Source organism: Camelus ferus, chromosome 23, assembly GCF_009834535.1.
Source record: "Camelus ferus isolate YT-003-E chromosome 23, BCGSAC_Cfer_1.0, whole genome shotgun sequence".
In the NCBI taxonomy this organism is placed as follows: domain Eukaryota; kingdom Metazoa; phylum Chordata; class Mammalia; order Artiodactyla; family Camelidae; genus Camelus; species Camelus ferus.
Window position 1 is genome coordinate 23999037 of NC_045718.1, and position 25406 is coordinate 24024442.

Below are 25406 nucleotides of genomic sequence, written 5' to 3' on the forward strand. Positions count from 1 at the left end.
AGCCAAGAGATGAGAACCACTCTCAGGGAGAATTAGACCTTAACTGACATATATTCCCTGCTCATAGAATCATGATGAATTAGACATGTGCCCAAATGGAGTTCAACTTGCTATGGAGCATTCACTACTCTGTCCCTCTCATTTCCCCACTTTTTGAACAAGAGTGTCTGTCTATTTCCTGTCTTGTTATTATATGCTGGATGAGTACGGGGATGAAAACTTCACTCTTTAGTTCATGCATTTTCAGATTGAGAGAAATTGCAGTAAGGATTGCTCATGTGTACCTGATTTAGATGACAAGATTATGAGCCTTGAGTCTGAATCTGATGGTGTGAGATTTTAAGGTATTTTGGGAAGTGGTGAATGCATTTTCCACACATCAGGAATATGAATTGCTATAGCCAGAGGTACATTATGGTAACTAATTTCCAAAGATGGCTGCCATCAAGCCTTTTTCTTCTTGCATATGCATACCCATTGAGAGGTAAAGGTTCTTTTTCCCTTTCCCCTTTAATCTAGGCTGGTCCTGTAGATTACTTTGACCAATACCATGTAGTGATAATGATGCTCTACAACTTCCAAGCCAGGGCCTCAAGGGGACACACAGCTTCTACTGTTTTTGGAATGCTCACACTTGGGATGCTATATTTTGGATAACCTAGCCATCATGATAGGAAGAAGCCCAACCACCATGATAGAGGAACCCCCAGGTCATATGGAGAGGTCACATAGAGAATTGAGGTGTAATAGCTGAGTTTCCAGCTGACAGCCAGCATCACAGGCCAACCATGTGACTAAGATATCGTGGATGTTTGAAATCCAATCAAACTCCTAGAAAACTGCAGCTCTAGCCAGCAACATGTAGAGCAGAACCACCCAGTGGATCCCTGTCAACTCAGAACTGTGAGAAAAATAAAATGGTTGTTGTTTCAAGTCCATTAAGTTTGAAGTGGCTTGTCAGTAATAGACAATCAAAATAACACATGTGTTAATATCATTAAGTAAATAAAATGATCAGTTTCAACTCAATAACTAAAACATCAATATTGTTTCATTTATTCATTTTTTTTCCTTCTTGTCTTCCTGTCCTGCCATCACTCTCACCCTGAAATGGTAACCATGGCCCTGAATTTTTGCTGTATCATCCTTCACATTAAAAAAAAACAAAAACCTTTATCACAAATATATGTATCCCTATATAATACAGTTTAATTGGCTTTTTTTTAATAAAAAAAGCTTTATAAAAACTGCATGTAGGCTTTTCAGACTTGCCTTATTTAATCATCATTTTTCTCATGTTATTCTCACTGCTAAATTAAGTTACAAAATCCACTATTTTTTATTCTCTTGTCAATGACCATTTCAGTGTTACAAACAGCGCTGCCTTGAACCTTCTTACACATGTACTTGTGCACATGTGCAAAAATTTCTCTAAGGCAGAAGTAGAATGATCAGGTTTTAGAGTATGTAAATGCTTAACTTTACAAGATAATGCCAAATTGCTTTCCAAAGTGTATCAGTTTACAACCTTACCTGTAGATGTCTTCTTGATGCATATCTTCATTGGTATTGTCATATTTCTTAATTTTTCAATCTACTGGATGTAAAATGGTACTTACTGCAGTATTAGTTGATGATTTCAGATTAAACATCTTTTCGTGTGTTCAGTCACACCTCTTAAAATACCTGGTTTCTATCTTTAGCTCTTTTCTACAGGACAGTGATGAATAGTGATAATAGGCATCCTTGTCATGTTCCTTATTTTTAATGTATACAACTTCGTCAAGATGCATTATCCTTTTTTATACAATGTTGAATTCACTTTGTCAATAATGCTGTTGACTCTCGTATCTGTGTTAATACGTGCTATTAGTCTGTAATTTTCTTTTCTCCTACTGAATGTGTCTGATTCTAGTATCAATAAAAGTTATTCAGGCTTCATAAAATGAGCTGGAGAGTATTCCTTCATTATCTGTTCTCTGCAAGAGTTTGTATAAAATGTTGGAATAGCATGGTCCTTGAAAGAGGAGTAAAACATCTGTAAATATGAGCTAGATGTTCTTTATCAAAATTTTAAAAATTATTTCCTATTCAGCACTATTGAGTAAATCTGTGTAGCTTGTCTATTTATTCTTCAGCCAGTTAAAGGAAATGGCACTTTTCTAGACCTTGGTCTATTTTGTCTAAGTTTTCAATTAAGATGCTCCTGGTAGTCTGTTATCATTTTCATCTCTGCTGTATCTACGGGTTAGGACCCCTCTTGCAATCTTTCTGTTGTTTACTTTAGCTCTGTTTTCTTCTTGTTCAAATATGCCAATCTGTTTTGTCATGAAAACAACTTTGACATGTGATTCTGTTTCCTAATCCATTGCTTTCTTCCCTTTCCTGTGTCTCCTTGCTTCAACACTGTGTTCATTCTGTTGTTCTTTTCCTAAGCCACACACATAACCTTTTTCCTCAATTTAAGCATTTAAAGCCATTTCCCTCAAAGTGCTCTTTCTGCTGCATCACCCAGTTTTTCCAAATGTAGTATCTACAATTAGGTTCTAAGCATTTTTTTCTTTCACCAACTTGTAAAACCATAACTTTAAAAAAAAATTAACCTTTGTTACTGACCTCTAGCTTATTTCTGATTATCCATTTAATACTAACTGTTTTGAAATTTACTGTGACTTACTTCATGCCTAATACATGGTCAATTTTTGCTAATATATAATGCTTAAGAGAACATTCTCTAATTGTTATTATTCTAAATATGTTCATTGAATCAACGTTGCTAATTGCATTATTCAAATCTGTTTTCATTCATTTTTTGGTCTGGTTGATTAGTAATTGAGAGCTGGTAAACTCTCCCACTGTTGTTCAATTTGTTGGTTTAGCCCTATAGTTTATAAATTTTGAGGCCATTTAAAAATTATATACAAATCTAAAATTGTATATATTCCTAGTGAATTGATCCTTTTACAATTAGTTAGTAGCCTTCTCCATCTTTAATAACACTATTATAAAGTCTAATTTTGACTTGATACCACTAAAGCTATACAAGTTTTCTTTTGCTATTTCCCTAATGCATTTTTCCATCTTTAAAAAAATCCAGCCTATAGCTGATTTTTAAAAAACTAAATAAATGTTTTTAACTGGGTTTACTCTATTCATATTTATTTTAGTTATTATTTGATTTATTACTACTATCTTACTAATTTTGTACCTCCCCCATCCCAATTTCCTCCCTTTTTCTGTACTTTAAACTTTTCTTTGGAATGATTCATCCCATATCTATTATTTTAGCAGTTACATCTGAAATTTTACTGTGCATATTTAACATAATTTCAAAGTTAATCAGTATCTTAACCCATTTTTGAGTAATAAAATTCCTCAGAACACTTTAATTCTAATCACCCTCCTCCCATTTTTATAAGCTATTGTCCAGTTTTTCAATTATACCCTATTTTAAAAGTCCACATTAATGCTGTATAAAATGTTTATTTAGTTTTACCTTGTTACAATCTTACTTCTTATAAACACTTCTTTCATTATGATTGTCTTATATAATAACAACACTTTTGATTTACATATGTTTTTCATTTATTCGCTCACTAGTTCTTCAATTTCAGACCATCCTTTTGGAATCACTCTCCTTCTTGAAGATCATCCTCCTGCAATTTCTTTAATGAAGTTCTACTGATGGTAAAATCTGTTTTTCGTGTGAACATGTCTTTATTTCAGTTTTGCTTGGTACAAATTCCAAGTTGATAATTTGTTTTTCTCAGAATTTGGAGGGCATTATTCCACCATCTTTTGGGTACATTGTTGCTATTGAGAAACCTTCTGAAGTATCTGTCTTGCCTTCACTGATGATCTTTTCCTCCCTTTGATTGCTTCAACAATCCTGTTTGGTATCTCGCAGTTAAACTACTTTAGGCTTGGATTTTACTTATATATACTTGGGATATATTGTGCTTCCTGAATTTATGAATTCATGTTTATCCAACAGTTTTTATTATCTCCTCAAACACTGCCACGCCTCCATCCTCTCTGTTCTCTACTGCTAGTACCTGTAGTCTCTATAATTCTTCCTTCCATATCATTTAACTTCTCTTTTTATATTTATATTTCTAGCACTTTGTTTCTTCTTGCCACACATTGGACAATTTCTTTAGCTCTAGCATCCAGATTATGCATTGTCTCTTCAGCTGAATCTAAAATGATTTTCAACATGTCTGATTTTTTTTTTTAATTGAAAGTAACATATTTCCCATCTAGCAGTTCCATTTGTTTCTTTTTCAGATCTGCCTATGGTTCCATCCTTTAGGTATAGTGATGGTGAGATCTTGGAGAACTGAATCCAAAGTTTATTTCTATAGGTTCTTTCTCATGCTAGCTGGTTTCAACTTGTATCTGGTGATTTCTAGTCATGAAATAATATTGCTTTATCTTAATCTATAGGAATCTTGGGCTTATATTTTGCTTCTGCCAGGAACTGTAGGGTATTATAAACTGAGACCCAGTTCACCTGTCTTGGCTGGGGTAGCATCTCAGATTTAGATTTATGTCATTTCTGGTCTGTGGAGAACTGCACATGGAAGTGCTGTAATTGGTATTTGTCATCTAGGCAACCAATGTCCACCTGTATGCTTAATACAGTTTACAGTTCCCAGATCAAAATGTACTCATTTTGTTGGGGAGAAAAAATAGAGGTATGGTTCCTAGAGATTTCCCTTACTTTCTTTGAGTCTATTAATGCATTTTAAAGTGCATTTCATTCTACTATAAAAGTAAATTTTATTCAGGATCCAGTTGTTTTGCAATACCTAATGTACTACTAGAAGCAAAAGTCTTACTTAATATATTAAGTTATGATATACTAACCTGAAAAAGCACATGATTTATGACAATCCTTGCTGATTCAAACCTCTTTGGAAGTTTGCTACCCTTCAGCTGGAACTCAATCAGTATTTTGGAAATGAATGTAGAAACGTCCTAGAGTACGAACTTACCCAATAAGTCATTGCCCCACTTTGTCGAAATTTCTCCTGTTGTTTTACAACCAAGATATTCAGTTAAGCCTGACTACTCAAAATTTCAATGTCATGATCAATATGTAGTTCAGATCAACAGGACTAAAACCTATGAAAATAAACCATCATTCTGAACATTTTAAAAATAGATAAGAAAGATCTGTTACATGCAACTTCTATCCAGATGCATAACTTTATTCTTGGAAGCCTGAGCCATCTATAATATAAGCAGGGCTAAACAAGGCAGCTGGTGATTTCATTTTAGTTAGAAACACACCTAATAGGCATCACGGCAGCAGATCTGGCTGCTATTGTCTCAAATGCAGATGGATTATTTGCATCTTTATTATTCATAATTGTTGGTCAGTGTTCTCTGGATGATCATGAAGCTCTTTGTGTCTCACCCTAATCACTGAAGTAATGAAAGGAGATACCCGCAGCAAGGGCTGCAACTGCAAACGCTGCAATCACACCTAAAAGTAAAACAAACACAAAACAAACGGAAATGGAATGAGCAAAAGAAAGGCTCAACTGATCCTAGGCTTTGAAATGCAGGTAACTGATGGAACTAAACAACAATAATACACACACACATACACAAATACATAGTACACTTAAACACATACATATACAGGTCTTAAAAGCCAGCAAAATCTTAGAAGAAAATATACCATTAAGTTGAAAAAATATTTTACAAAGGTTGAACTGGTAATCATGTACTTCACCACCTTAGTAAAACCTTAAAATAAAAAAATGTCTTTCTTATTATACACATAAGCGCACTCACACACATCTAAGAGACAATCTAAGAGACAAACTACCACGTACTTCAAAAGGCTTCTATAAATATTTATACTGACATTCCAGCTATCTCATGCTATTTAGTTGAAACCAAAAGACATCTCCAATAGGCAGGGGTTCTCCATAATTACAATGTAAAGTCATTTGTACAGCCATTGAAAACTATAGAAACTAAAATTTAAGAATTATTATGTTTGGGTTAGTTACTTTTTTTTTTTTTCTTGAGTACTGTTAAGTTAAAACAACAACAAAACTGACCATAGTAGTCAACACAAACACACACACACACACAGGTACAAAGAATTTAGGTAATTAACTGAAGTTTACCTAATGAGTAAGTGACAAGAAAAATAACCAAAATTTCTGGCTTACACCTCTTAGTTAAGTCTTAATGCTTATAAAACATTTCTTGATTGGTATTCCACTAGACAACAGTCTACATGCTCTTTGATCGATAAATCTGAAAAATATTAAAGTAACTGCCACACTTCTTGGAGCCTTTAAAATACCAAAGTGCATTAGAATTTACAGACTTGAATTTGACATTTTTCTTAGAACACGTTATCAAAATCTTCCACAATAGCAATCCTGGGAACATCAGTTTAGAGAACACTGCCCCTACTATACTAATTGATTCCCAAAACTCAACATGGTTTTCTTCTAAAAATGCCAAAAAAATTAATAGGAAGTGCCATCTTTGAGGGCACTTGGGACAATGCTTTATTTAGAAACCTATCTCTTAGGGACTATCACTTTCCATAATACTCAGGACATACTGGCCTAATACAACTCTTTTAAGAAAGCAAAATGAAATGAAAATAATTTTAAAATAACAACAAAACTCAAATCCAAAATACCATCTTCAATGTTACAGAAGAAATATAATACCTATGTTTTGCTGAATTTTCAACACTATTGTAGTTTTAATTGGCTGTTTTGGTTGTTCATCATCTGTGTTGTCCAATGAAACTTCAGTATTCATACAGGAACTCATATAAGCTGCAAGAGAACAATAATAATAAATCCTAAATAAAATGAGAATAATTACTATTTAAAAATGAGTTTTAAAGATCATTATAAAAAATATATAGAATGAACTCCATTTTCCTTCAATCTGACTTTTTAAAACATAATGAATTTGTTCTTCATTAAATGTAGGCAAATTAAATTTCATGGAATATATGTCAAACTGATACATATTTAAAATATTTTATGTAATTTTGTAACTGAAACTAGAGAGCCACAGAGTTAGTCCTGAATGACTCCCACAAATTATAAACTGATTACCATATGGTAGTAGAGATAAACTGATACCAAAAATCTAACTAGGTAGAACAGGGTAAACTTTCACTCTTAATTGGGATTAATTTATATCATCCTTATTGGTGGTTTTAGCAATTAACATTTTTAAGTAGTTTGATATTAATAATAAAAGCAGGAATCTGCAAACGATAGCCTGTGGGCCAAACTGCAGCCCATGGGACAGACCTTATATGCCCTGCAAAGCCTAAAATATTTACTACTTGGTCTTATATAGAAAAAGTTTGCTGACTCGTGATCTAACCTGGAATTTGAAATATATAAGCACAATGTGATCAGAAATTTGCCCTTTAAATAACTCAATGTTTAGCAAAGTTACGTACATTATTTCATTTACAGTTGGAAAATAAAACCTGGGACGTTAAGCGCATATTTGAGGGTCATGGGCAACAGAATGAGGATTCAAAGACAAGTTCTTCTATTCATTATGCTGACAATAATTGATATAGGTTAGCTTAGCTGAATTTATTTAACACTGATTAAAAGTGTCTGATTTGAAAACATCCTTAGGGATTATACAGACCAATGGTTTCCTGTTTTTTAACCAGTGCTAGAGAATCTGACAGAAAACTCCAAAATGTAAAATAGATGAAAGCAGAATCACTCTGGTTGAAGAAACGATGAAGGACTCCTGGAGCCAGACTCCCTCTTCCCCCTCAGAGGTGATAGCAGAGTGCTGTTCTATAGAACTCCAGAGAATTATGTTTGAAGGCAACTGCAGTTGACAACTGAACAACATGGGTTTGAACTGTGTGGGTCCACTTATACACAATTTTTTTTTCACTAAAAAACTTGGTCCACAGTTGGTTGAATCCATGGATACAGAACTGCCCATATGGAGAGCCTACTGTGAAGTTATATGTGGGTTTTCAACTGTGCAAGGGTCAGCACCCCTAAACCTGTGTTGTTCAGGGGTCAACTGTACTTCATGGTTACCCCTACATTTACAAAGAAGAGAAGAGAACCACAGAGTGAGAGACAGTAACTACTACTATTACTGCTTGGATTTAAAATATTTTTTATAGACACTGTACCCCAATATACTACACATAAAGATATGCTCACAAGGATGACACATAAATTTATTGAAATTTTGTGTTATCAAAATGGATGAAAAAAATTTGCCTGCTTCTCATCAATTTCCCATGAAGAAAAGGATCGTTTTCAGAAATAATCTTTAGTAGCTACCTCATTAGAATCAAGGGGACGACCATTCTTTTTTTCCCTCTTCAAGCATATAACTAGAGTATTTTAAAAACAAACTCAAAACACTTTTCTCTTTTTTTCTACTCCCGTATCAAATTAGTCACAAAGGCCAACAAGTTCTTCTTATAAACTGTTTCCAGAATTATTCAGTTTTCCATATTTCCACTGCTTCTAGTTTTTTTCAAAGGCCATAACACTTTACTTTTACACCATATTAGCCCACCAGCCTAAAATTTCCCCTAACTTCACCCATAAGTCTAAAAGTTGAACAGATAGTTCAACTGTATTCATATTAAAAACATACCCCCACCCCTACCCCCACCCCCAACTTTGGCTTTTCTATTAGCATATATCACTGCTAAAAAGCTTTCTCTTTGGGCCACTAAAATCCTTATATCAGATAAAAACAAAAATAATGGATGAAGCATGAATTATACCTATTTGCTACAGGAATTTTTTACTTAAGAACTACAGATAAAGAGCACAAAATGGTTTTATTTGTCATGGCATATTACTTACATATTTAATAATGAATTCTTATATGTGAAAATCATGTTCTAATAGGTCAAGCCCTCTGCATAAATAATTCACTTCTATTAAAAAAAATTCCATTGCTTTGCTATTTCCATTTTAAAATCTGTCATAAAAAGTCACATTGATTTGCTATAAATTTGAGATAATTTTACTGAAGCAGAGCATTTTTCGGGGACAAGTAAATCCTTCTAACAATTTGTTTGTGTTTGTTTTTGGTGGGGCTTGTAGAATTTTAATTCAAATCTCAAACACTGTCATTTCACCAATATTTTAATATGTTAACTGAACATTAAATGCAAAAAATATATGATTCAATAGGAAATTAGATATCAACCATTCCTTAAAACCAGGTAATTTTAGCTGCAGACAAATCTTAAATTAATCATGTAAGAAAGCAACCTTTCTAAGCAGCTGTCAGCAAAAGAGCAAGGGCCATGATGAATGCGTGCTAAATTGTAGATGTATTCAATTTTATCCCAAGCTGCTGATAGGTAGGACTATTTAGAAGCTTAAAATGAAATGTTAGGACTTGAACTCCTTAGTTAGTTGTCTTCTTCCCCATCCCTAAATTCTAAGTTAATGAGATTTCTCTAGTCAGTGATTTAGCCATGAAAATACGTCTTCAGCATTACTTTTTCCTTTGTAACTAAATGATCAATGTTTAACCAAACAACAAAAATTAATTTCACCTCTAATATCAAGACAGAATTGGCAAAGATGGGTTTCACCAGGTTTCAAAGGTGTGTCTCCAAATTTTTAGCTGATACAATGGATAAAGTACATCTGAATTATTAAGTTAATATCAACTAGGAGATGACTAATGCATTTAAGAAATTTTAAAGCCACAGTTATCCTTCACCTTAAGTGAGTCATTTTGACAAACAAATTGTTCTTCATCCCTTAAGTCATTTAAAAGTATGTTATTTTAAACTACTTACTTGGCAAAATATGTATTTTAAACATAGCAACTACTTGGCAACTATATTACAGAACAGAAATAATTAAATAATCAAGCAAATAATAACATCAAATACTTAGAAAATAAAGCTAGAAATTTATAACACGTTTAACAATCCTAAATGTATAGTAATTGATTTCAATTTTTGAATTTGAACATTTGAACACTGAATAAACCTTTCATGGTTTATTTTATATAGAAACCCTAATTCCAAATATTTAGCTATACACACTATATACAGAATTACTTTAATAAATATAAATGTTTTTCATTATAATTCAGAAGATCTATTATTTAAAAGTCTCATAATTCTGGTAAATATCACCTTATAGCTATGTATCTCTTTCTGCTTAGAAAGTATTTTCCCTAACATTTTTACTAAATTCTGGTACTAACCCCAAAAGAATCTGGGGTTCAGAGGGAACTTCTTTAAGGTTACACAGTTGTAAGTGGCAGACTTGGACTCAGCTAAAATACTATCTTGGTAAAATTATGCATCTAGTATTTTTGAATAAATGAGTAAGTGCAAAAGTGAACATAATTCTAAACCAACAGAATGTTTATGTAAAAGCACTTAATTTTTCTATTAAAATGTTTACGTTTTTATCCCATCCCATAATTTATTCTTTTGCTATTAAATAACTAAATCATTCCTTCTAGTTCAACAAATACTTGATGAAGCAAAACTAATGTAATTCTAGACGTATCTTACTTTTGGCCACAATACATTTGATACCACTGTTCAATTTCTAAAAAATTTACAATTACTTTTACTGTATTCATCCTTCAAAACAAACTCAAATGTCACCTGCTCTAAGAAGTCTTCAGTCAATCACTTATAGGAATAGTGTCTGTGCTAAATGTTCTGATAATCCTCTGTTCATTCCCCTACTATAGAACTAACCATCTTGTTTTAGAATAACCCATTTCTCTGTATTTCCCACTATACTGTGTGCTTCTTGAGAGTCAGGACTATATGTCTGATCACTAGAACCCTAATGTCTAATACATAACTGGCAATCAACAAATAGTAATCAATCGATCATTGTGCTGAGATTGATGTAAGTTTCAAAAACAGGACAGAGTCCTAAAACAATTATATCTAACACACTGAAGTAATACCTTCAATACATTATATAATATTAGAAGAAATAGATAATAGTATCTAGACCCATGAGTTTGACACAGCACTCATTTAAGTATACACACCTAAACTTTCAGATTGCTGTTTTATTTCCTTTCTCCTGGTAATATTAAACTCTTCCTACTCAGTTAATCCATCTCTACACTAGTCTGCCATAAAAACATAAAAGAACAAAGACAGGAAATAATTTTAAAATACAGTGCAAAACATACAACTGTGCCAAAATTAAAAGCTTATGAAAATCAAAACCCACAAAAGACAAGTAGATTAATATTTATGTAACACCTAAAATTTAAAAATACTTCAGTCACTAGTTCATGCTAACTTACTTAACATAATACAAACAATGCTAATGATAGCGCTTACTAAAGGAAATCTGAGAAACAAGTTTAAGATATATGTAGTATACATATAAATAATAAAAAAATTCATTAGGGAATAGCATTTAAATCTGATATTAATAGACAAGAAGTATATTTACTTTAAGGCTAAAATAAGTCTTCTAATTGTAAAAATATTTTGAAGAATCCAAAGAATCACTCAAAACTATGGAGCTTTTAATGTATTTGAGATTATCCACTATATATTAAAAACCATCAATTTATACAACAGGTATGTGCCTCCAGTTAAAATGAAACATAAACATAGTAATAATAAAGAATTAAAAAATTGAAAGAATATACTAAAATTTGAAAATACTAATGTCAAGCCTTTGTTACTATAGACTATAGGTTATTGCTAACCTACCATCAAAATATTTTTATGATTGAATTATTAACCAAATCACCGGAGACCCTAAAATTTTGATCATTGATCTTGATTAAGTTATTTGTTACTCTTAGGCCCTTATTACATGCTCTGCATAATTAATAATGCATACAATTCTATCTTCCAAATCAGATTATAGGCTTCTTGAAGAAAGGACTCTAGCCATTGATTTGTATCTATTACATTGTCTTCAACAGAGCAAATACTTAATAAATATGTGATAAACAGTCATACTAATGCTGTAAGCTAGAATTAATACTTATGGAACAACAATTAGTGCTACATATTGTCATATGTTTTTAATGTTCTATATTCCTTAAAATGTTCTGAACTATTGAGCCACAGAGCTATGATTATTATATCCTTTTAAAATTTTCATCACGTTCAGTGATGATGAAATTCAGTTTTTAAGGTTTGTAACCTTAAAAACATCATGTCTGGCTATGTATAAGCTTATACTTTTTCAAGCATAAAGTATAAAAAAAAAGATGTGCCATAGTTTCCTAAAAATGACCTATTGAGTATATGTCAGTCAGGTAGTAACAAATATTTATGAATACCTATCATGTTTTAGGCAAAGAGCTCAGATAGAGAAATACTTAACTCTCAAAACTCTTACAGTCTAATGTGGAAGATTAACGTTAAACATGCAACTGATAAGTTCAATGATTACAAGTAAGGAAAGCAATACAAAAAAGCCACACAAAACTACAATTAAGTATAATAGAGGAATTCACTCAGTCAGAGCACAAAGAAGTATCTACACAGGTTAAAAAAAATTCTACTTAGCTCCCTGAAGACAGGATCAGTATCTTATTGATATCTTATTGATCTTTGAACCCCAAATCCTGGGATTGACAAAGTCAATAATCTGTTCAGTCAACAAATATTTACTGAATAACTATAATGTGTTAAGGCTAGGTTCTCAGTAAAGTGCTGGAAATAGAGCAGTGAGCAAGAAAGGAGCAATTTCCGTTGTGAATCCTATGGAAAAAAATCAATAAATGTTTGCTGAAATGTATATATAAAATTGTTTCATTAGGGTTTTAATTTATTGGCTTTTAGTTTTCTTTTGGGGAAGCTGTCAAGCAAGATTGCCACAGTCACCTCCTTAAGAATATATATATGACAGTGATGGGAGCTACTTGGATTTTTAGCTTAATGTCTTAGCAGTATAAAGAATGGATATTAATATGTTATTAATTGAGCGTAGTCCAACTATAATTAACTGTTTTAAAGTATAACTTTAAAAAGTACTGAGTAAACTACAGTCTATATATGCTTATGTTTAAAATATAACATGAAAATAAGTGAAATAAAAATATTTCTTAAGACAGATGGTACTATTTAAAAAATCTAAATGAGATCTCTCTCTCCCTACTCTTTTGTATCTGATTTTTAAAGTAAGTTGTGAATGGGCAAATTTTGCATCCAGTGCTATCCTTATTCACTCGTAATTCAGTAACGTGATATGCACTAAAAGTATGACAAATAAATCAAAAGAATATGAAAAACATATATGACAACAGATCCAAGCTTCTAGCCAAGTGAGAAAGTATACTGACATTAAATGAAATTAAGTGAGGGTATTAAAACATCACTTATTTACGTTAAAAAAATTTTTAAGGACGGAATTAAAAGGCATAGGCTAAAATAAGTATCTAGATCATGAAAAGTAACAGTCCTATAGTTAGCATTGGTTAAGTCCCACAGAAAGGTAGTAAAACAACATTCTTAGAAAAAAAGCAGAGACTCTAGAACCAAACTGCCTAAGTTTAAATTCCAGCTCCACCATTTACTAAGTAACCTTAAAAAAAAAAGCTACTTGACCTTTCTAAACTTCAATTCTCTCATCTGGAAAACTGAGCTAACAATAATATAAAAATCAATATAGAGTTGTTATATAAGGATTAAATGATTTAGCATTTGTAAGGATCTTAAAACAGTGCTTACTAATGTGCTGGTTCTGTAAAAGTAATAGCTAACATTACTATTAGATTATTAGGTTCAATTCAGGGTAATATACTTAAATATATTTCAAGACAGGCAAACCAGAATATTATTTAAAGAAATAGTTTTTGATCTTAGGTCACCAATCCTCTGAAAACTGTAGATCTTTTCCCCAGAAAAAAATTATACAATTATTTTCAAGTGTTTTGTAGATCTCCTGACAGCCAGCAATGATTCAAAGGTTTTGGATAACACAGGTTAAAAATTCCTAATTTAGAGGAAGGCAAAAAAGAGGGTTCGAGAAAATGAGGTCTAGAAATTCTAATAATGAGAACAGTTAAAGGTATATGGGAGTATTTGGCTTTGAAATACTTAGAACATGACAACCGCCCTCAACTTAAACTTAAAGCATAGCCTCAATAAAGAAGCAGTACAGTTGACACTTGAACAATATGGATTTGAAATCCACGAGTCCACTTATACTTGGATTTTTTCCAATAAATACATACTATAATACTACACAAGCCATGGCTGGCTGAATCTGTGGATATGAAACTGTGGATATGAAGGGCCAACTGCAAAATTATACATGCATTTTCAACTACGTGAAGGTCTGTGCCCCTAGCCCCCACGTTGCTGAAGGTTCAACTGTACTCACGTTTTACTGCTCCAAATTACTGAACAAAGTACAGGTTTCAGGAAGGCAGACCGGTATTCAGAATAAGGAAGAATAGAGTCTAAATACCCAAAGATTTCAGTATTACAAGAAAGAGGACGAACCAGGTCAACTCTAATGATCCCACATAAAACTCATTCAAGTTATCAACAGTAGAGAACTACTGTTGGGTACTAGTGACAGAAGTGAACAAAAGCAAACAAACATCCCTGCCCTCATGATTCTAAGACTGGCTCGCAGAAAGAGCATAGTCATGAATTTGGAAAAACATATTTCACAAAGTAGCAAACATTTCTACCAGTCTACTTCAAAAATCTCTATCAGTTAGAGAATATGCTGTACCTTTAAAAATGTTAGTGTTTAGGGCACTGAAACACAGCCGCAGCTTTACTATTTGGTGCTGAGCAATTTAGAGGTTTTTTTTTTTTCTTTTTCTTCTTTAAAGCAAACTTAATGTTCCACATGATTAATGTGAACCTGGAGTTGTTGAGAAAAAAACAAACCTGGTGGTCTCCAACTAACCTAAGGCTTTAGTGATAGATTTGAAATTCACCAAGTACTTACTTGACTCACCATAGAAAACAAGAGAACTCAACCATTCTACTCTTGTAGGGGGTGGAAATTAGTTAAGCAACAGAAGAATAACTAAGGAATAAGAATTAGAAAAAGGACTTAAAAATTCAAACTTCATAAACATTTATATTCAGAAGTAACTTAAAGACTTTCTTCTATGAGGTATAACCCCATCCCTGCAAATAACTACTTTCATCGCATATTTTTTAAATGTTTCACGAAGACTACTATACCCTTACACATTTATTTATAGACATGTTTTCATATCCTGCTCTCACTAGACACAAAAACAAAAACAAAGCAAAGCAAAACAAAACAAAACAAAACAAAAAAAGACTTTGAAAATGTAAGGTCAAATGTGAAAGTGATGGCTAGCAGAAGAAAATGTGTTACACAATTACATAGTATGGCAAATCTCTGCTCTGCAAATATAATCTTGATTTAATTTTTGGAACTGCCCATTTCAGCTTAGTATCCTAATTATATGAAGACAATAGGAAAAGAAAGGCAAATAGTATGGAGATGTTTAATAATAGAGTGTTTAAAAAACTTTGTGACATAATGCTTAACTAAATAATTATTAAGATAATGGGTTTTGAGAAAACGTCTCATAATAAAAGGAATATCTTAAAGCTACATATTTCTACTTATTTAAGGCTGAAATTGTTTTATGAAGATCTACTTGCTACGCTTGGAAAAATCTAAAATATCTTAAATTTTAGTACAATTTTCCAGGAAAACATTGCATGTTTATATACTATGTAGAAAATAAACAGACAGTTTTAAATGCCTCGAAAGTGTCAAATAGTACTAGCTTTAAGAAAATCTAAAGACATGCTATTTAAACTACATGTCCCATAGGTAACCTCAGCCATAGTCTAATCAGGTTCTTAAATAACTTCACATAATTACCTGTGTTTATTTCCTCTGCAATTTCCAAATCTTCTATTTGAATCATATGATCTAACATCTCTATAAAATGGTCTCTTATTTCTTCAGCTGACTCATCGCCAAACTTATAATCACATAACATTACAGTAGATCCCGGAATGGGGACAAAAACTCGGTGAGGGAGGATGTGGAACTCTTTTTCAGAATCTAAAGGAGAAGGAACAATATTAATATTTAGATAGGTCTGTCACTGGTATCAGTGAGATGTATTTTATAAGTATATGAAAGCATAAACTAAAAGAAATAAAACCTAAAAGATCTTTTCATTTTTTAATTCTTCTGGCACAAAATTGCTCATTGAATTCTTTACCTCGACACCTGAGGCCTCTGCAAGGGACCTAAATGATACTCCCATGAAATATAAACTCACCACTGCCTTCAGTGTGAAGATGTTGTTGATTAGACATTCTTATATTATCCACTGTCCTATGAAGGAACACCCAGGAGATAATTTTGCCCCTGGTCTCAGAAACTGTTTTTCTTGTTTGTTTTAACCTTAGAAGTACTGAATTTTATGAACAGTTTTTCCCTTCTTCATGTAAGTTTACAGCTAAATTAGTGGCTCACCTACATCAATTTATAGGACACAATAGCATTCATTTCTGCACTAATCTCACCACTGATTTCATTTTAAGTGATGTAGCTCCCTGTATCAAGCGTATGTAGGCTATCAAGATACATGTTTTCTGTACTAATCTCACTACCATCTCCGTCTTGCTTTCTTTCTCATTTTCCCTTTGCCTCGCTCTCATTATTAATACTAATTTTACCTTGTTAACTTGTAATACCTTTTTGTAAACAGCCTTAAATCACTTTCTACATAAATAATGAATAACTATTTCATCCTTTCCGCATATTTCCCTCAATTTCTAACATAGTCACTGGTCCACATAAACACATAATTATTGTTTGGCTCAACACCATGACTCAAATGATGTATCAACAAATATAGTGATTTTACGTAAAGAATAACTTCTTTCAGCAATGGATATGATTTAAAAAGCTACCACAATGTACAAAGATCAAGCAGAAAACTAGGGTTCACGTTAACAGTAATCTAAATTTCCCTATCAAGAAACAAGTGGTAGTTTTATATAACTACAAACAGACAATGATGAAGAATGCCTTACATGTCACAGGAAATGCCATGACTTAAGCAGAATCTAGCAGGAATGCATAATTTACAATATTGCTTTCATGTAAGAACTGGGGGAATTTTACTCTTTGACCAGACTGCCTCCTAGTTGTAAAATTGTATTACTGCAATTTGTACTGTAGCATGTTAACTGACCACACATTGATTTTAGGAATATACTATTTTATTTTGGGTCACAGTTTCCTGAAACACGTTAAGTTTAAAACTTTCAAAGGTGGCTATAATGTATATGTGTAACAGGCATGCAAAATTTTAAAACTATTTCAAACTGCATTAATCTTAGGTTTGCCAGAAAAGAGACAAATTGCTTGCTATAAAATCGAATCTTAAAGAATTGGTTGCAATAATCTTAAACTACTCATTAAAGAAGAAAAGCACTTAAAAGTTAAAATTACCATTTAGTATCTAAATACAACCAAGTTTTCTCATTGGTCTGAGGTTTAAAATGGGAGGGAGATCATTCAAAAAAAATACATCTCTCTTAGGCATATTCCCACAGCAGGGTATTTAATTCAACCTGTTTAAAACTCAGAAAAAATTTTAAATTTAAGCCAATATGTTAAGAATTGAGTTCTAGCTGGTTTTAGTAAAGAATCCCAACTCATACTGGAGTATTACAGAAAATTGTGTAGAATAGGTGATACCTGAGCTGACTTAGAGGATAAACAGGCATATACATGAAGGGATGAGAAGTGCCATCCAGAGAGTGGAATCATGACTACAGGCAAAGAGGAATACAAATGTTCTGAGAGGACAGGTAGTATGGATGGATGCGGACATAGGGATGGAAGAAGGTAAAAGAGATTTCACAATTGATGATCTTAATTTTCACAATGAGTATGTCATCTACTGAGTGTAAGCTGGGCAGGACCTAAAGCAGGCTGATAGAGAATAATGAAGAGGGTCTGGAATACATATAGGAAAGAGAAGGGGAAGACCACAATAAGTGAAAAGAGTTACTGAAATTCTTATATTTTTTTCCTGTCATTGAAGTATTAAGTTCTTTAATCTGGAGAGCCAAAATTCAAAAACTATGTTTAAAGAGTAGGAATGTAAAGTTAATATGCCCTTTGCAGACTTCCTTATGCATGCAAAAAATATCCTAGTTCAGGTTAAGTTCATAGCATGCAAGATCTTACCAGTATGTAAAAAAGATAAACTAAGTACAATGAGGAGTAAATCTAAGATCTAACAATTTAGGGTGTGTGTGTGTGTGTGTGTGTGTGTGTGTGTATACACACACACACACACACACATACATATATATATATATTCAACTTAGAAATTTACATGGTTGTATTATTATACTTGCAATATATTTTGAAATTTTAGTATCTTAAGATCTACTAACATGTTGCTGGACTAATCCCGTTACTAAAATTTTTTAAATACATATTTACACTTGGTTTCTTTTTGAAATATAGGGCTATATTTCACAAAAATTGAAGTTAAAAAAGTTAAAGGCAGCCAGCACGAAGTAATTCTCTTCCTTCGTGACCCCCAATATAATAGCAACTACCACCTAATGAGAACTTGGCTTACCAACTTGTATTAGGGGCTTTAAAAATATCATCTTATTTAATCTCACAGCCTCAAAAAGTAGCTACTACAATCCTGGTTTTTCATATAAGACAATGGATGCTTAGACAGGCTGAATCATTTGCCTGAAGTCACTCCATTAGTGGTAAAGTAGACACAGAACCCAAGAACTTCAGTCTTAGTTCTTTCCACAAACTACACTGCCTATTCTCTCTTCCCATGGCCTCAAAGGCCACTCCATTACCAGTGAAAACATTTTTTCATTTTGTAAAAAATATAAGATTAGATGATAACATTAACTTCCAATATATCAAATTTAGTGTATAAATATCATAATTGCTATCACAAGTAATTAATTTTATTGATTGGACATCAGCAAAAATTTCAAAATACTAACTCTCTTAATATAAAATAATACCAGAGCAGTCACATGATACCATTTTTATGAGGTATTTATAATGGGATAGAATATTTAACTGATGTATGTGATATGGTAGATCTTTGGCATTAATGGTGAATATATCCCCATGTCACTGAAAATCCTAAAATTTACGGTTCAGTTTTAACACATACTGTTTCTAAAAAAGTGAAGTAATGTTTAATACCATAAGAGTTACCACACACACAAAGTCAAGTAGCAAAAATAAAGCCCCAGAGATGAGACTACTAGGCTAACTGGGTGGCTAAGTGAGCAGGTTTTACATATTTGCCAATACAAAAATCTCAACCCAATAGTTGCATGTAAGATTCAAATTCATGTCTCAGCATAACTACACGTTATTAGTGGATGGAACTTCAAGGTTATTTGTGAAGTACATGAAGGACAAATGTTAAATCTGGAAATTGCAGTTACCAACATACTAGGAATATAAAAAAGATTATAATCAGTCCACCAAACCTGATATACTGACTATTAACTAAAAGAAGTTAGTTATATAGAAAAGCTATGCTTTTTTTCTATAAAAATAAACATATTCCATTAACAAGCTAATGTGTCTGTTTCAATTACGTACATGTTCAACTGTGAACTGAAAAATCCATTCACACATGAATAGTAGAAAGGCAGAGATACACTTGTGTAGCTTCAAAAAATATATTCAATATTATAATTATCTTTTTGAGTAATAAAGATTTTTAATACAAATTACTGAAAAGGTATAAATTATTTATATTTCTCAAAAGATGGAATAGTTTTAAAAGGTTAAGACACCATGACCTAGGCTTTTTAAAATGTAATAAAGTCTGTTAGAGTAATAGATGAGGAGTATATAAACTAGTACACACACAAAAAAAATTTTTGGAAAGAATAAGAGAGATCAATTGAATAAAGACTTAATTATTTTGATTATGAATAAATTCTTTAAAAAAAAACTTCACAGGTATCAATTTTAAAAATAACAGCTGTAAAATGACAACACAGTTTATCCATTATGGTAAAAATTCACACAAAATTCTTATTTTTTAATTCTCCCTGATATTAAATGTTGACTGATTTGCTATTATAAGGTGTTTAAAATCCTTTTTTTAAGGTGGCAACTGAAAATTTTCCTTCTATAAGAAAAGTAAATAATGACATTGTTATAAAAAATAGATATATGTGGTTAAAAAGATATTATCTATTATATTTTGACATCCTAATAGATCAATTGAACACATGCAAAAAAGTACTTAATTTTATACTCATAACTTTTTTTTCTGGGATTTCATTCAAAAGTAGATCCTCAAATAATATTTCACAACGATCGGCAACTGTATTCAATATATCTCTTTTAATTGCCTATGGAAAAACAAAACAAACCATAATTAAAAAATCCACTAATTTAAATTTGCATTATTTTATTACCAACCCCCTCCCTAAATAATTGGCTTCCCTGTATGATCATGTCCACTAAAATAACTAGTACATCATTTCATTTTTTTAGGGTCCATTTATTTAACATGCTTATCAATACATTAATAGTTTAACAGCAAATTTACCTAGACTTTATTTAAATAGTAAATTTAAACCAAATAAATGAAAGAAATTTTGTATCTGAATAAATAATTCTAGTGCTCCAAATCAGAAAATGTATAACTATGACAAAAGTGCCAGTAATCATTTTTAAAATTTCTGGGTTATATAAATTATACAAAGAACACTACCTAATAATTCTTCCTATGAATACTTTCCTGTTATTTAAAAAGTTCGATTTCCCTCAGAAGAAATGGTTTCAAATGTAGTAATAATACATCACAACTGTGAAGCACTTAATAAGCTTATATAATCATCAGTTTAAAAAAGGTATAAAATAGATATTCTACATATGAAAATCTTGGGACCAATTACTTCCTGGTATATTTGGACTGCCCAACATATTGGACCTTTATCAGTTACAAACAAATTAATAATCATGAAATCTGAGATTGAAAAAAGATAAAATTTTTGAATTTTTGAATAATTATGTTAACATGTTTCTCTTTTTCATATTACCAGCTACCTCTTTTGTACCTGCACAGCATCTTTAACCTTGGGTTTATTGCTATGAATATAAGCTCTGCATTTCACAGCACCCTTAAGGTTTACGGAGCCACTGCAGACCTGGACTGTGGCTGTGGATCTATGGTCTGAATTCAGAAGCTGAAAGACAAAATCTGTTTAAGTTCTAATAGCCAGTGATTATTAACTATATAAAACATTTAAACATTATATAAGCCATTTCATGAAGCAAGAAGGAATTTTTAACAGAACCAAGTGCTTGAAAATATTCTCCATACATTTTTAAAAGGCTTCATATTTCTTCTTATAAGTTATGTATTATTTTCCAAGTATTCTGAATGTTCTCTGAAACTAAACATACCACATCTAAATTTTTTCTTACTAACATAACCATACAAAGTACCAATATTTATTCAATATGTTCACTAAACATATTATTTGCAGATTACTCAGATAAGTACTGTTAAGATGAAAAGATATATAAAAGAAGACATGATCTAGTAAGAAACAGAGGGTATGCAATACAAGATTTGCACAAAAATAACTGGACTACAAAGCAGGATATGAAAAATGTGATAAAATTACAAGCAACATATGGACACTCATTTATTTATACACTTTCAACTTGTAACTTCCACGGACTGAAAATAATGTTACATGCTCCACAGCAGGAAAAAAAAGCAAGTCAACTATGCCTGTCACCAGAAAATGATATCAGTGATTCATTTTCATCTCACAGACTCACTCTTATTTAATCTAAAGTTGGTTAGTTCATGCTTGGTTTTGAGCTGTTTCACAGACATTTTTAACCTTATCATTTCAATAAATGCCAAAACAAGGAGAGCTTTGAAACTGAAAATACTACTAGAGGCCTATAAAATCACAATGCAAATAAAAATCATGATTTAAAAAAATGGATGTGGTAAAAATATATGCTCTAAGTACACCTGAAATAAATCATTCAACAATAGGGTCAATTCTGAAAAACAAAAACAAGTCATGCAATTCATCACCAGTGCTAACTAACCATGTGACTATGTGATAAAAACCAACCAGGAACTGATGAGGACAAATGGTGAAGAAATCAAAAGGCTTGAGTATGTAGCCATTGAAAGAGCATGAATAGTCAATGTCTAATGTAATTCAGGCAAAGGCTGGTTGTTTTTTTTTTAAGAATTTAAACTTAAAACATTGTCAAGGTTTTGTCAGGAAAAAAAAAAAACTTGTCACAGACCAAGTATTCAAAAGGTTCCAAGTCCATTTAAAAATGTCTATTATCAAATCAAGCAGCAGAATGATGCTGACTTTATTTGGAATAAGCTTCCTAAGACACCTGTAGGAATCACTGATGTATCAATAAGGTGAGAGTGGAGGAGGAGTAATGGGCTTCCCTCATCCACTATACAGAATTTTACTGTAGATGAAGCAATTCTGTTTTGGAAAATAATGCCCTATTTTACATATTTAATATATAATTTACAATACATAATATATAATGTACAACACATTTATAGTATGTATATTATATATGTATAAATTAGAACATCATTTTCCAAAATAAACTAGACTATATATAAAAGACTATACACACACATCAAGGAGAAGAGTTTTTAAAGGATAAAAAGACTGATTTACTCCTTTTTGGTAGAATTGTATCTGGGTTCGACAAATTTCAATTTGTCTTAAGTTTCTTTGGAGTTAGGAACAAAGTAGCTTACAGACTTTGGGAATATAACCTATTCATAAGTGAAGTGACTTCTGTGATATTGCTAAGATATTTTGGAAAATAGAAGATCCTTGTGGTTATGGTGACTAAATAAAACCTTACAGAAGTAGTAAAATTTGGGCTAGATTTTAATGCGCAGATAAGAGTTTGACAGGATGATAGAAAAAAAAATGGCACTGGTAAGACAGATGGTTCAGGAAATACAGAGAATTTTAAAGGCACAGAAAGCATACCTCTAGAATAGTAAGTTAGAAAACAATGAAAAGGAGGGTGAATATAGCTTAGTGGTAGAGTGCATGCTTAGCTTGCACTAGGTCCTGGGTTCAAGCCCCGGTACCTCCATTTAAAAAAGAAAGAATGAAAAGACATGCTGAGGCTATGAAGAGCCTCGAATTAGACTTTTCTAACTAGTCAATATAGATCAATTAAGAAATTTTAAGCAAGGAGAGTAACACAATCAGTAACTGACCCTTATATATACTCAATAAATACTAACTGAAAAAAACTAGTAAATAAATAAGCAGTGTACGAATGCAAACTGTGATTCAGAAAGGATAATCCGAGGTTACGTGCTGGATAGACCAGAAATATGAAAGATATTCCAAGAGATACACAAAGGTATGAGGATTTTGGAGAATGAATCATTTTGGTTAAAAATAAACAGATGGAGAGAGACCAGTTAAGAGTTACTTGTGATAATCTAGGTAAAATAATTATATTGTAAGGCTAATAACATTGAGACTATAAGGAAAATAAAAGATGAGCTATTCTGCAAAGAAAGAATCAGCAAGACTTGCTGGAGGGTGAATGGGAAGAAAGTGGCATCAAGTACTGACTGACTACTTATTACATACTGGTCATTTTAAAGTTCCCAGCTGGCTGACCAGTGGAATGATTGACAAAAATATATCGTAACATGTAATATTAAATATTATAATAATAAATCATCTCATGATATTATCTTCTACTCTTCTCCATATTCCCAAACTCTACACATCTTCTAACTGCAATTTTATAACTAATTAATTTTAACCAAATTGTTTAATAAACCAAGAGGTCACATAAGTGTAACTAGTAAAAAGCATATAGGTAGAGGAATAGCCTTAAAACAAAGAACACGTCTAAAATTGAAAAGAAGGAGAAAACTAAAGACTAAAAATCCTTTTAAGGTACTGAGAAGAGAAACTGAGAAATGTTTAGTAGCAAAAGTCCAGTGACAATTTAGTAATGCTCTTATTGCTAAACACAGAGAAGGAAAAGAAGAAATTAAAGCATCCTTATATAACAAATCGCTTTTAAGTCTATTTTATTCAGTTAAAAAAAAAAATACAAGTCCTGGTAGTATTTCCCTGTTTCAACATTTCCAGTATAATACTGAAATAGAAAGTTTTCTAAAAACAAGAATGTACTTTATACCCAACCTGGTCTCCAGGATAATTTCAAGCAGGATTAAAATAAAAAGTTTGCATACTTTTACAAATAATTATCCAACTTCAAATTTTGGAAAAGAGATGTGTAATTTAAAACAATCATATGAAAATATAAAACTTGCTAATACTGCATGATTTTTATCAAATCAGAAATATAAATCTACTTCAAATTAATTATAAAACAACTCTTGGCATATATGTACGCATATCTTTCACTTTTAAGCTAAGAATTGCAACTTTGCTCCTAAAAATTACAACCTCAAATATCACACACACACATGCATACACACGTGTATATATATATATATGTATATATATTTAATTGCTATCTATTTAATGTTAAAATTTTAATAGCCTTGAGACAAAAGATACAAATAGATTTTATTAAAATAATGTTTCTTGAGAATAACTTTCTTAGAGCTAAACATTTTTTATAGTCCTTTAAATCTCTAAAATTCTTTGACTCTCTAATCATAAACATAAAACCAAACAATTTCAGTAAGATTATTCCAAAAAATACTGTATTTTAGAAATGTAGTATTTTAAAATATTTACCAACTGTGTTAGCACTCTGACATCAAAAGAATGATTAGTTGCTTGAGCATTTCCTCTAGAAGATTTTTTCTGAAATAACACAAAAATTAGAAAACTATATTGTTGAGATTGAACTGGACCATAAAAGACAATTTAGGAATATGCAACATTTACTAAGTAACTTAGAGAGGGGGAAAAAAGTCTTATTATTTGTTTTATCTTAGTTTTTTCTATAGATATGTTACTTTGTGCATTTTATATCAATCAATGTGTACTCTTAAAATCCATTAATTTCCTACTTTTATTCCTCTAAAGCAAGGATTGGCAAACTATGGCCTACAGGTCAAATCCAGACTACTACCATTCTTTGTAAATGAAGTTTGGCTGGAACAACAAACTTTAAAACAGCAGAGCTGAATAGTTGCAACAGAGAGGCCCACAAAGTCTAAAATATGTACTATTTGTTTTTTTACACAAAGTTCATTAACCCCTGCTCTAAAAGGACAGATCACCAAAGCTCCTCTTCAGATCAAAGATCTTTTATAAGACCATACAGACCACTCCTATAAAATGACTAAACTTAGTCTTCAAACTATTATCAGGGCAGAACATACCACTTCAGTTTTTTTATTTTTCTTTTTCATGT

The 25406-nt window shown here is 31.8% G+C and overlaps 1 protein-coding gene across 3 annotated transcripts in view; it reads right to left on the bottom strand.

Moving 5' to 3' along the window:
- Window positions 1–3467: 3467 nt before the first annotated feature.
- The window catches only part of ODR4 (odr-4 GPCR localization factor homolog), a 35383-nt gene continuing 13444 nt past the window's right edge, over window positions 3468–25406 (bottom strand). For 2 of the 3 annotated variants that reach the window (XM_014560018.2, XM_014560017.2), the window contains exons 9-14: window positions 24782–24850; window positions 21083–21211; window positions 20281–20371; window positions 15861–16046; window positions 6708–6818; window positions 3468–5491 (exon numbers count right to left, since the gene is read on the bottom strand). In XM_014560018.2, coding sequence (XP_014415504.1) covers window positions 5424–5491; window positions 6708–6818; window positions 15861–16046; window positions 20281–20371; window positions 21083–21211; window positions 24782–24850 — 654 coding nt within the window. In that variant the 3' untranslated portion in view covers window positions 3468–5423. The remainder of the gene's footprint in view (window positions 5492–6707; window positions 6819–15860; window positions 16047–20280; window positions 20372–21082; window positions 21212–24781; window positions 24851–25406) is intronic. The other variant, XM_032466480.1, reaches the window with a different exon arrangement.